Source organism: Aulostomus chinensis, chromosome 11, assembly GCF_037954235.1.
Source record: "Aulostomus chinensis isolate RoL2024-O1b breed Wild chromosome 11, RoL_Achi_v1.0, whole genome shotgun sequence".
Classification (NCBI taxonomy): domain Eukaryota; kingdom Metazoa; phylum Chordata; class Actinopteri; order Syngnathiformes; family Aulostomidae; genus Aulostomus; species Aulostomus chinensis.
The window spans coordinates 7052857-7066911 of record NC_141330.1 but is presented as its reverse complement, the minus strand read 5'-3'; the positions used below and the strand labels follow the sequence as shown (position 1 = coordinate 7066911).

The following is a 14055-nucleotide window of genomic DNA, read 5'->3' as shown; positions in this document are numbered from 1 at the left end:
TTTCAGTTTTCAACACTTGGCACTCCCAACGGTCCGATCCCACTGGTCATAAAGTCCTCCTACAAGTTCACTTCTATATTTCTTCCAGGAGAGTCAAGTATCAGCCCAGGCTGCATAGTATAAGTGTTCCTCTTGTGTAAACAGTTCTTGTCGTCACTGTGATTATTAAATATTTTCGATATCTGTTAGTGGACAAAAAAGTTCATTTGTATGCTGTATTAAGGAAATTGCATTATTTTAATTAATTGATTAATTAAATATCAACCCTTTGTTTACTTCAATTTATTTCACCCCAGTGGGAACATAACCCCAATGACCATTATTCAACAGCTTTTAAAAATAGTGTGTTCCCATGGCAGTTTCAGAAGCGCCATGTCCCTGATGAGTTCCACATGTTCTCCAGATGTGCTCTGTACTGTGGGCAACACTGATGAGACAGGAATACTCCCACAGTCATCGCCAGCGCCCCAATTTGGAGACAAAACCCAATCTATACACTGAAGATGATCTGCTTTTGGACATGATAAATACCTCTACCCTTGATGGGGGGGCTGAGAATTTCTCATTGGTTCTCACAGTCTCAGTGAGTCACAGCGTGTGGAGTTTTGAGTGTGAGTCACCTTTTCTGGACGCCTATTTGCAAAGAATGCAGTTGACTTTTTTTTTAACACCACTTTGCAAGATTTTCTCTCATAAAAGCTTAAAAGTGAACTTTTCCTTATATGTTACATCTTCATACATGTCATTTTTTGATTTGTGTATCAGTGTAGATCACTCCCCTCAGTTGACTTCCATAACTCCAGTCGTCACTGTAAACTCCATTGTGTAGAATAATTGACAAACAGTGCCCTCTAGTGGATTTTATACTGTATTGCATTCTGATAAATGAAATACCTGCATTTATACGATTTATTAATATTTTGATAACAATACCCTTTTATGTGACTTAAAAATTCCTTTAAAAAATCCGCAAGTTTTCTGAAAAAAAATCATATGTTCTCTTATGTACAGCCACATATATTACATATTCTACTGAGGCATTCATTGTATAAATGTTAAACACCATAAAACTAACCAAAGTTAGAAACTGATTTGTTACAAGTTGGCATACAGTTATGTAAAACATAAATTTCTTTTACCAAGAATATTCCACTCATTACCAATATTTGTGATTTCCAGCATTCAAATATGTAAAAATCAAACATTATTTTAAAGGAGGATCCAGTTGCCTTTGTCTTTGTGCAGGATTAGCTTGATACTCTGTTTGACTTTCCTAGCCCTTCATTGTGTGTCTGCAGTGGAAGAGATGGCGTGTTCCTCCCCACTTGGAATCCAAGTTTGAAAAAAAAGTTTAATTTTGTTGCAGTCAATGGGCCTGCATGGTACAGTGTCAGCCAGCCGTACCAGTCACAGTGATTACTGTTTTGTCCTCAAAGCAAGTACTTCCTCCTGTATGGAAAAGACAATTTTAACCATAAATTATATCACAGTCATGATCATGGGAGCAACAACTTCTGCATTCTTATGATATTATTGGTGGTGTTATGTGTGAATGGTATGAATGCTTCACTAACCTGCAGCGCCTGTCGTTTTTTTCTCTCCTCCGTCAGTTCTTCTTTCACTTCCTGCATGTCTTGGCTGATCAAAAGATACAGAGACAAAGACAGGAGGTTGTAGAGTAGACAGAGGCTGGCCCACATATGTCTAGATATGCACTGCCAGTTAGCTCCTTCAGCGACTTGCTATCCGTTCAAACATTTTTGTTGTTTTTGATCTTGATCATGAAGTTGGTGGACAAACATTGTAATCATCTAATAAATAATTCACACTTCTTTTTTTTGTCAGTGTGCGACAGAATATCTGCTAGCAGCAATGTTTCATTAATTTGCTCGTGGGATTTGACTGCAATGGTGTGACATTGTACAACAAAGTGCCTCTTTCACACATACTGTACAGTCAACATGCAGAAAAAAACTTTTTGCATTAACTTGTAAAAATGGCAAGTGTGGTTCATTTTGCCACAAGCACATGTGCATTAAACTTTGTGTCTGCAATTATTCAGTAAGTCATGCAATCCAACTTAAAACCTCACTTTATTGTGTTCAGTTTGAAGATACTGAAAATAAGACACAACATACTAATTTTTAGATTTACCCAACAAACGAACAACTTAAAGTACTTTTGACTTTCCATTCAGCAGGTCTCTGTCTGTCTGTCTGTCTGTCTCTCTCTGGTTTAAGCAAGGTGATGTTCCAGATGAGTCGTACTCACACATGTTGTGTCTGTAGAAGCTCCAGAGCCATCCTCAGCTCTTTGATCTCAGCCTGCAGGCTTTCCACTGTCAGCTCTTCTTTATGGATCACAATTTTGCCATCCACAGCCACTATGGGTGGTGCCGGTCGGACTGGAGGCGGTGTCCTGGGTTGATGATCCGACTTGGCTGGTGATGGTGATGGTGTGAGATTTTCTGTACCCTGAATGACATATAATTGGTTATTTTCATAAACCAAAGCTAAACTCTGGTTTATCTTGCATCAACAAATCAGCTCCACATCTTTTACAATGTAGGTAGATCTGTCTTTTCTTGTTGTTATTGATGACTCTGGTTCTCTCTTGTCAGTGGAACTCTAAGCCTGCAGGCACCACATCATTTCTTACAACAGCTCACAACTTGCCCTAAGGTGGTTCTACCTCAACTATGCCAGTTTATCAACTGGAAGCCAGGCACAAGTGGCACCAGCCCCACGATTCACCTCTACCACAGCCAATGAATTCCCCCATTTGCTGGAATGATTTATTAATCTCCGGGAGTCGGGTTGGAACTTGTTTATCAAAGAACAATGGAACACTATGACATCACTAGGACCTCTGCTTACTTGCTCAGACACATCTTGTTGCTATTTAGCAGCTCATGCAGAAGTCTGCTTTTGAGACTGTTGAACCTTAGTGCTAGTTTCCTTTTTGAAAGGGTTCTTCCCCTGCTCGACCAAGTTTTGTAAGAATCTCACTGATTGTTTTATTGCGGTCATGCTGGTAGACAAAAACAAACAAACAACTAGCAGACGTTGGGTGCCATAACTTTCTTGTCCAACAGGTACTACTTAGTATTTATTGTTTTGATAGTCTAAGGTATTCTGGAAAGATCTTGATGAACATTTGAATTTTTTTGCACAGCAATCAGAAAAACATAGCAACAAACTGGGCCTTAAAATGCTGGTTGGTAAGCATATTTGGGTCTGTCATGATCCACTGTACGACAAAAAAATCCTTGTACTTTTCCCTGATAAAAAGGACGTTGCCTCCTTGTTCCAAATGCAAAGATTGTGAGGTAGAAGTTAATAGTGCCTTATGTAACTCAAGCGCTGACATTTTTACAGCTCAGGAAAACATGATTCCATGAAAAAATAATAAATCAATCAACTTGTCACTGATGTGGACATACTTGTGCTGCTGTGACCAGGCCTGATGGTGGTCTCCTCTGTGGGGGTTTAGCTCTGTTTGCTGTTGGGTGGCTCAGTTTTTCAGTCTCCACGTCTACTCCGTCAAATTGGTCGGCCTCTTTCTCCAGTGGTGCTTTTGGTGGTACTGGAGCCACATCACCATTGGTCCTTTTGGGGAGAAATTAAGGAAACTAAAGCATTTTCTTTGTAACAATTGTAAGCAAACAAACAATGGGGGAACAGGTGGAACTAGAACAGACGTCCATGATTGACAGTATGTTCCCACCAAATTTCTCTCCATCAAGCAGTTTATGAGATAATGCTTATCACTAACAAATAAACAAATCCAAATGGGTCTTCCTTGGCCTGTGCCCCAGAAAATAAGTTGAATAGTTTGTGTAATCCTGCTAACAAACATCACCTCCTCAGCGGAAGTCGTAATCTGAATTCTCATATTTCTTGTAAAGCAATCTGGGGCACAGGCTGTAGATTATGTGTTCACAGAAAACAAAAAGATCTTTGAAACCTTGGATGTGGTTTAAAGCTTACCAAACTGTGCCCCGTGCAGGTGCAGAGCATGAAAGCTGGAGTATTGCATGTTATTCTGTGCTGGAATGTTTCAATTTCACATTAGATTAACTTCTAGAACTTTGACACACTGATTTTATCTGATTTTTATTTTTTTAAGAATCAGCCGAGAAATGAAGGCTTGAGACTGTATTAACATTTAAGATTTGGAACGTATTTACTTGAACATTTTCATTTAGAAATGCTTGGTCTTGATTAGCATCCCCCTTAAGACAGGGCTGTTTTTGTTTTCTCAGTCTTTTCAGTCTGCCTGTGTGTTTGCTCAGGAAACAGGAAATGGGCTGCTCTCGTCTGTTTGGGCCGAATCTGACTCATCCCAGACTTTCCACCGTGCCACTAAAGGTTGGGCATCCTGGCATTCTTCTTTGAAGACACCATAGCAACAAGTGGCAGCAACCAAAACCTTGAACATCTAAAGGCTCTCTTTGGACCAGAAGGGAGACATTTACTGACATTTCCTAATGGGCCCTTTCTTTAGATAAAGGGCTGCAAATGAATAACAATTCATGTTTCAGTAAAGCTTCAGTATAGGGAGAATTCTGAACTCTAGAGAGGTTATACTTGCAGTTAGTTTTTGAGATAGATGACACCAGAAATGCTTCATCACTCACTTGGGCAAAAGCTTGTTAGGTTTTTCTTTGACTGGAGGGGGGCTGGGCTTGTTGATAGACGGCAGCTTGACTTTGGTCGGAGGGTTGCTTCTCAAGTCCTTAGCTTCTGTCTTATCATCTGTTAGGCACATTCTTCACATTACTAAAAAAAAGTAACATGTCTATGGATGCAATATGTAATAATAATATAAGGCAAAGGCCATTCTTACCTTTTGTCTTTGTAGAACTGCCCTTTTCCATTGCTGAAGCCTCTGTCTTTGCTGAAAGAAGTTGACATTTTTTGAAAAAGTGTTAAGAGTCAATATTGTTGTGATGTCACATTAAAAACATTAACCCAACAATCATGTAATAATTTACCTTGCTCATCATCCTATAGAGTTCCAGCTTAAATATATCATTTTAGTTTATTGTATTTTAAAGGGCCATTAATAAACAATACCTTTCCATCCCGCTAATAACTAAATAGCTCAGACAAAAAAAACAAGCACAGCATCATTGAGCATTCAGAACATAAATTATTGGAAGGTCCTTCAGTGTCATCCGTCAAATGTGTGAGCAGGAAAAACACAAAGAAGCAAGATCACACACATCCCTTTTGCATTGATAAATAAAAATAATGATAAAATAAAACTCATTATTGATGAACTAATAATAAATAATTGCAGTAAGTTCCTCATAAGTCACCTCATTAACCTTTTCCAGTTAAAGATGGTAACCAGCAGCTACAGGTCATACCTGTTCGGGATGGAGTAGATGCTGGTTTTGGAATGTTGGTACAGGTATAGCAAACACCTGAGTCTAGTTCCAGAAATGAAGAGCCAGATGGCAGGCCTGCATGTCTTCGCACCTTTTTACTTTTCCACACATTCTGTAACAAACCCATCTTAAGGAAGAGCAAGCATGAACCTCAAAACTGACTTTGATACATAAAAGCTAGCTGTTGTCCTGCTTAGTATGGGAATAGCTTGAATTTGTCGTCCATTGCATCCATTTAAGGTACAGTATAATCATGGCACCGCTGGACATCTAATAATTACAAGGTTCATGATTCTACGCCTGGCTCATGTAGAGGTCATGTTGAAGTGTTTTGTCTAATCTCTCCTGTGGCAGGTTGGCACCTTACCTGAAGTCATGCACCATAACTACAAATGTGTGTATGAATGGCTTGTAAATTGCATTGAGTAGTCAGGAGAACATAAAAGCCCAATGTAAGTGGAGTCTTCAATACCATATTGTTTTTTTATTGACACAATTTAGCAGACTTGCAACACTGCTCCTAAAAGCTAATTTTATTTGATTCAGAGAGAAATTTGTATTGTTTTTTTTTTTTACCCCAGAAAGCATTATGGGAATAATGCTAGTGTTAGAAATCAAACTGTGCTTTAGTTTAAGATGCGTGGGAGTGCAATAAGTTGCAAGCAAGGGTCACAGCTGTATCCAGTAGCTCTACAGTAACTGTTCCCCAGGGTCTCAACAAGTTCTTTAGGGACTGGCAGCTCAAAGAAAAAAAATACAACCTTTGGAGAACTTAGACGCTTGAACTATGAGCCTCAGTCAACTGAAGGTAATGTCCCAATCCAGCGTTTATTTCAAGCATACAATTGAGGAGCCTGGTAGAATAAATATCAGCCTGCACAGCACAAAGATAAGACTGAGTAGGCTTCTAGAATGAGAGCACAATACGTGGCGTGACACTTAGAACACCTAAACCAAATACCAAGATTAATGACAGACCAAATGAGAACACAGGAAGCCTACCTTGAGTGCTCAAAGCATTGTGCAACATTTCCTCTCAAGCAAACCATCCACAGAGCAGAGTGGTAGTTAAAGTGCTGCTTCTTATGCTGGTTGTGGAAATCTCTGTGACAGAGCTCTCCTCACTTCCCCCACCCCCTTGTTTCCTCCAAGACTCCTGAATTGTGTCACGTGACCATTCCAACCATCCCCCAATCTCACTAGAGTCTGAGACTTCCTGTTACATTTGTGTGAGTGATATTGTATGAAAAAGCTATATAATCTGACAGCATGACAAAATCGTAGTCCTAATGGAGTTGTAGTGTCACCTGCCTGATGAAGCACAAATGTTTTGATGCGTAGAGTTTTTGGATGTCCAACCACACAAAGAAACACACTGCTTGAGAATGCACTTGACTCCAAGTTAAATTGTTTTAAATCACTTTTCATGTTATGTTTCCAAAAAGAGTAAGAGAAGGGTCAAATTTATTGTGTCATTAGACTTTTGAGAATTCAGAATGTTCCCAATGCCCAACTCCAACAACAACAAACCCTTTTGCCCCCAGGAAATCTGCACAATTTTTACTATCTGAATACAGAAACGCGACAAACAATGTTGTCAGCTGACACTGATGAAAAACAGGGGTGAACTGGAACTTGAGGGTGGGTGGGGGATGTAAAGTTATCACAGTGAGGATGTAAATTCCAATAACCGATGATAAAATATGACACATTTGGATGCCAGCTGCCAATAACCCGATTTGTGCAGTGTGCTCTCCCACCTCAGAGGTGTTACAGGAGCCTTTCAAAACTGTCAAACTGTCTCGCTGCGTCCCTGTAGATGACACGCACACCTGATGTAAAGGAGATATTTTTGTTCTTTTGGCACAAGCATTTGCTAAATTTGCACTTGCACCACAACTTGCACCACAGACGGCTCCTCTTTATGCTGTAACATGTCTGTCAACCACATCCTGCCCCCTACAGTCTTGATTTCTACAAAAGATGTCATGGCCAGCGGCATGGCTCAGAGGTACAGGGCCCGCCTAGCAACAGAAGGGTCACTGGTTCAATCTTCGACCCCGGTGACCATGTTGAAGTGTCCTTGAGCAAGATAGTGGACCCATAACTGCTCCTGATGAGTAGGTTGGCGCCTTGCATGGCAGCCTTCACCATCAATGTGTGTGTGTGTGTGTGTGTGTGAATGGGTGAATGAGATGACACTGTAAAATGCTTTGAGTGCCGCTAAGGTAGAAAAGGGCTGTATAAAAATGAGTTCATTTACCATTTACCATTTCCACTGAGCCTCACCGACAACAAAAACAATTTAAGTACTGTTAATGTCAAAGAAACTGCAAAATAAAACCCAATGGATGAAGTGTCATTGTGGTAAGTGTGTGATATTTCAATATGTAAATACATGATTTTATTATTGAGTAGCAGTGACACCCTTTTAACAAATTAAGCATGGTGACTCAATGTGTCTTCTTAAACTGAATTAAATGGACTGTCTCAGACTCAACTGTACGGAAATATCTTGAAGGTGCACATTATAAAACATAATTGGCTGTTCCACACGCTGGAAAGCATCCACCCAACAACAACAGCAGTCATTCACAGTCTAAAATTATGTTAAAAAAGCCAGAAAATACTGAGTCAGAACCTCTAAAACACAAGGACTTTATTCCTGTGCTGTTCTGTTTGATCAGTGCATCATGCACACTGTTATTTTACCTGAGAGTTCCTGGTTGACGTTCCGTGCAGGCAGTTGGCTCGTAGTCCCACGCTAGAGGAGGAGAGACGGAAAACTCAACAGGTTGACAAGTAGGTCCATTTGTGCACTCAAGACACCTTCATTTTACATTCTGTTTCCAATGAGGGAACTTTTATTGAGTAAATTCAAAACAGGATGTTAAAGACAACGCTGAGTCATTCCACACTGACTGCAGACTTGCCAAGGCAAAGGCCACTGTACGTAAACACATTTTGGGGAAAAAAAAAAAAAAAATCCAAATAATTGAGACTAGTCAAATTACTTTTAAGCTTCTCCATGGCTTCATTGTAGCACTAGTCAAACCTCTCTTGGAATATGGGCAAGTTCCAGTTTAGCTCTGCTATTCTCCAGTAGCGTGTCAGGTCCACTCACGTTCAGACTGGCCGTTGATGGTATCACCATGACAAAGTTGTCAGGAAAATAACCACAGCGCCCGTTCAGCTCTCCCTCCCACCAGCCTTCATCTTCGGTTTCCTTTAGATGGAGATTAAAGAGTCTCTTAACCTCAAAGACACCACTGTCCATTGGGATATGAAATTACTTCTCATGAGATGACCAAACGGTCAAACAAAACATGGCTGCCTGTGGTACACAAATTTTTTTTTTTTTTTTAATCCTTAAAAGTATCACAGAACTCTCTCTTTTCCATGATATCATATGATTTGGGCCAAATTTGTGTCATTGAAATCATGTGCGTCATTTTATCCAGCATGACGCATCATTTCCTATGAGGTGACAGAACCAGTTTGGCAGTTTGAAAATGATACGTCCGCCAAGACTGCGAAAGAAAACAACTGGCACCTGCAGGAGTCTGAGTCTGTCCATAGCGTAAAACAAAGGGAGAAAAAAAAATGGCTGAAACAGTGTCAGAAAAGAACAATAAAATGTGCTCAGACCTTTCTGAGTATCACTATAACATCTCCAGTTTTCAAATCCAGCTCATCCTCTACTTTGCCTTTGTAGTCAAACATGGCCTGGCAACACTCCACTGCTGAGGAAATACATAAGAAAAAACAGTGAAAACCCACCAGCGATTCAAGCTGGAACAGAATACTTGTTATGGGGAATGGATTTTTTTTTTATAGTTCATTACCGTTAAAAGGGTGTCTGAAAAACGGTTTTAAGGAACCAGAGCTAAAGTTGCCAAGGCAATCACAAATGAAGCTCAATCAGTGTTGATATTTAGCGTATTTTTAAACAACCTCAAAGCACAAAGTAAAAGAACAGGATGCACCGACTGCCACTTGCGTATTGTGTGTCAGGGTTTAAGCAGACCTGTCGAGCTGCTTTTAAAGTCTCTAAAAATAGCTGCCCTGTCTTGGTTTGGAAAATATTTTCCCAGCGCAATAATTGTCTCAGAAAATATCAGTAATAACAGTAATATGACATTAGATCATATTTGTGTTATCAGTTACAATGACTAAGTAAGATTTAGTAGCTTTTATTGGAACTTACTATTTTTCCCCTTGTTGCGAACACTTGCTCTCTGAGAAATCTTTAAGAAAAACAAGACGTATTTAAAAAAAACCACAGCCTTCAAAATGGTTATGTGGAGAGAAGTATTTGGGCATTACATACCTCTTTGGTGAAAACTGCATCCGTGAGTTTCGGTCTGGACTTGCCCTCATTGTATTTAGCGTCTTGAAACAAAAGAACCACTGATGTAGTATACATACAATTTAAAAAGAAGAATGAGTGAACACAGAATAAGGGCACACTGTACCTCTTGGGCTAACAAAGATTTCCTTGACAAAGTTTGATGGAAACGCCCCCACTTTCCCACCTCTGATCCCCATCCACCAGCCGTCTTCAATCTGTCAAGTAAATTCAGGTTGACAGAAAACAAGACTGTGAGATAAAATGGTATTATGAGACTTTAATCTCCTGTATACATTCCAGAGATTGTAATCATTTTATGTTCACCAAATGCATGCTGGCTTGAATAATCCAGAGAAACACTCAGAACTAGCCTGGCATGCATTTTTTTTCCCCAGTAAATATATACAATACATATTCTTAATTTACCTAGTGGTAGTTGGCTGAACAAGCATTTTATCCAGACTTTTAATCTAAATCTCATGCTTAGGTTTTGGATAGCAGTGGGAAAGTGACTTGTTTTCTCTCCTGGCATCATCAGGCTACCGTAGCTTGTTGGCACAGTGAGCTGCGTCACTGTTTTGGATATTGACAATTAAGAGCAATGTATCGGACCTGAATGTTAGTTTACCTCACTGATGATTTCTATAGTCTCTCCAAGGACCAGCTGCAGCTCATCTTCATTTACAGGGGTGTAGGCAAACGTGACCTCACATTTCCTGGGCTGTTTCATCCTCTTCGCTGAAAAGACAGAATCAGCATCCACATTAGCAGGCCAGATTTATAATCTGCAGGTACTTTTGGATGAAGAGCTCAAAAAGAGGTTTTTAACACATTTCATCCCTCAAAATCAGTTTTTGTGTTGTTCAGCGGCGTTTTTATAATGAGGTTTTATTTGGCGCGGATGTGGAATACATCGATTTACAGTCAGCTAGCTTGCCTGCACTGTTGCAGAGTGCACGCACCACTTGAACCACGACTCTGGAGACCTGCATTTTAAACCATTTTCTTCATGACAGAGCTCCCTTGAATAGCATTTTAATTTTTAATTTTTTTTATCGTGTACACGTGGTCCTTTTGTGCCAGTTGCTATAGAGGTTTAACATCATTAAAGTTGCTATTTTGTAATAAAAAAAAAAAATGTTTTTTCAATTTTCATGTAATTAATTTTTGATTTAATTTATCTTCAGGAAGAGGATGGTCACATGTACATTTTGTTTGGAAAATATCCTGCCTTTGAGCTCAGCATTGATGTTTTTTTTTTTTTTTATCATACATGAAATTTTCAAATGTTGCCTGAACCCCCAGCAGTAAAACTGCATGTAAACTGAGACGACCAATTGAAATCGCTGTCACGATCTCTCAGCAAAGTCAGGCATGTCCTTAAAATGCAGAAAATCCAATTTTGGATGGGATTTTTTTTTCTTTATTTATTTAAAACTTTTTTTTGGTATCGTTTTGAATTGAGCGTATTGGCGCTCAAAAGGGAATTATTATGACGTGTATATCAGACTGATGAGGTGAAATGTTGGTGAAATTTACAAAGATAAATGATTCCAAAATGAAACTCTCCACATATTTTGTGTTTATTGTGTCCATTTTCTATTTTTCTAATTTTCTTGAGGATAACATGGACAGATGTGAGACATCGTACTTTTTCTAATGCTTCGCGGCTCTCGCTTGCCATCACCCATCAAGTACACTGGTACCTCCTGTAATGAAAAACCAAAAGGAAGCCTATTTACTCCACGTGCATGAGCATGAACAGAGATAAACACAGTGAAAGTACGGCACTCTGGGCTCTATAGAGTTAACAGACCTTGACGAAGTTGGCAGGGAAGATGCCTCTCTTTCCTCTCAGCTCCCCCTCCAGCCATCCCTCCTCGCCGGTCTTTGTGACGTTTTTAACCACATCCCCCGTCCTCACTGTGAGCTCGTCTCCCATGTTGCCCTCGAAGTCGAGCAGCACCAGCACCTCTATAGTTCGTTCATAAATGGGGCAGAAAATTAGATTCCCTGCACAAGGCTGGTGTTCTTGACTGACAAGTGATGTGTCGTGACATTTCAAAACCAAAGACAAACCTCTTCACAGTGTTGGCTCGCCGAGGATCTGTGAATGTGGGTTGTTACAGATATTGTTTCTGAATATTTTTCTCTCCTTGATAAGTCTGTTGTGAAATATACCGGCAACAGCAAGAGAACTTTAGAAGGACTTAAAAGAACTAAGAAGGAACAAAGTGACATTCAAGACAGCTTGAAAATGTTTCGGCAACCAGAACCAAATTCTCTAAGTTCTACTGTGCTGTCCATATACTGCTGTTGTATTCTTATTTGCATGCTAGCCTTTACTTCACACAGTTACTCAAGATTGTCAACACTATTTCTCCATGCTTTACCCTTTAAATGAATCGTTTCCTTGAGAACGAGGGACTCACCCATTGTGTGTCTTACTCTCTTGATTGTAGTTCAATGTGGAATTCCTTCACAGAACGGCAAGCTTCTAGGTGGAAGGAGAACTGAAAGAGTGGTGGTTGTGTTGTCCAAGGCAGGGATATGGCAGCTAAGGTCCTTCTTCCTTCTTGTCAAACATTAACATTCAGCACCTTTTCCTGAGGCTAGTTATGGCAAGTCAACAGTAAGATGTAGGATGGGTCAGACAGACAGAGGGAGAGAGAGAGAGAGAGAGAGAGAGAAGGAGAATACCAAGAGAAACAGGTAAGACAGGTTTATAGTGGTGGAACAAAAGCAAACCATAAGTCACTTAAAATCCAGCACAGACATGCAGCAGCAGTCGGACTAGAAGTCGCGCACAAGTGTCTTCAAAAATGAGCAAGTTAATTAAAATTCTCCCCTCTAGCCTGCTGTTATTTATCTGATTGTGGTATCAACAATAGCTGCAGACAAGAGACTCCAAGCGTGTCGTTTATGCTGCTGGGAGGAGCTGGAGTGTGTTTGTGTGCTGCTGCCGTTGTTTTGTAAAATCCTAGAGGCAAACGGACTGAGTAACGCAGAACTGGAATACGCGACAATGGATTAAGCAAAACTGCTCTGAATAATATTTCACAGCAATCAAAAATGCTCACTTCATTCAATAATAAATATTAAATCGCACACTCACAACTGCTACAGGAGCCTTGACAGGCAGAGGAACAAGAGGGGCTTTTATATGAATTACAATGTGTTTGTTTGCATCAGGTTCAAATAAGGTGGACATTGTCACCAGTATGATGTCGCCTACTGAGGTGGGGACTACTGTTACAGAGCTTTGGGTTCTGTATTTTGGCAGTTCTTGTTTTTGTTTTTTTGTGCCTGAAGTGACCATATTTGGATGAGAGGGCGGAGCTGACCGAGGGCTGTGCACACTCACCCACCATAGTAAACAACATACTGAATCAAGAAACATCAAGCGAACATGTCAGGGCACTAAGAAACTTGAAATATTCAATCAAGTTAATAACATCAACCATTGGTCTCTTACATTCAGCTTAATTGAAGCAGTATTTTGTACAGTAAGTTGGTATACTTGTGTCTGCATGAATCAAGTACTTGCATTATGCAGATCTATGTTTATTCAATAAATAACCATAAAGGCAAAAAACAAACAAAATCATTGACAAATATTGTCACAAAATCAAACTAACATAAGACAAAGATGTTCAAATATGAAAAACTCAAGCCTAACAGGTCTCCTTAAGTGAATAACACTGGTCAGACTTAACTAGCAAGTGTTGTGTTTGTTGTTGTTGTTGTTGTTGTTGTTGTTGTTGTTGTTGTGTAAACAAGGTGTTCTTTGGTATTGTGTGCAAAAACATTCCATAAGTGTGGTGAGGTGGTTTCCTTGGCCAGTCCAAGGAAGAGGGAAAAGTAGGAAGAATATGGCTGATACATTTCAGCCAAATAGCCTTCATCAGGGTGGAGGCCCCAGGAAAACCACTTCCCTGCTCTTAAGCTGGCTCTTTACAACATTAATCAGTAATATACAGTGAGTACTCCCATAATCCAATGTGTCCAAATTTTACTCTTGTAAAAGTAAAACCTCAAAGTATGTCAGGCATCAGAAAGGTGGAATTGCTGCCAACCAGCTGAACCTGTTCAAAGAAAATTATCCACGCCATGGATTAGTCACTGGGCATGAATATGTGTTTTTCAAACATGATTAAAACAAATAGAACTATTCCTGATGGGCGCTGGTTACTGTGCACACAGGAGGAGCTGAGATTCCAAGTGCTAAACACAAGTATACTCTTTCCTCAGATGTCAGTGTTCACTTTTGTTATCTGTTCTTCTTTATTTATCTTAAGTCATTCAAACT

General features: G+C 39.8%; 1 protein-coding gene across 1 annotated transcript; it reads right to left on the bottom strand.

The window, feature by feature from the left end:
- Positions 1–299: 299 nt before the first annotated feature.
- Positions 300–12585, bottom strand: mnmip1 (manchette microtubule inner protein 1). The gene is made up of 16 exons (XM_086218014.1): positions 12179–12585; positions 11563–11720; positions 11398–11455; positions 10375–10484; positions 9871–9961; positions 9726–9787; positions 9603–9642; positions 9044–9138; positions 8520–8621; positions 8108–8159; positions 4849–4899; positions 4640–4757; positions 3443–3608; positions 2272–2474; positions 1575–1638; positions 300–1449 (listed from the first exon to the last, which is right to left on the bottom strand). The coding sequence occupies exons 1-16, from the start codon at positions 12180–12182 to the stop codon at positions 1417–1419; spliced, it is 1407 nt and encodes a 468-aa protein (XP_086074140.1). The 5' UTR covers positions 12183–12585; the 3' UTR covers positions 300–1416.
- Between the last annotated feature and the right edge of the window lie 1470 nt (positions 12586–14055).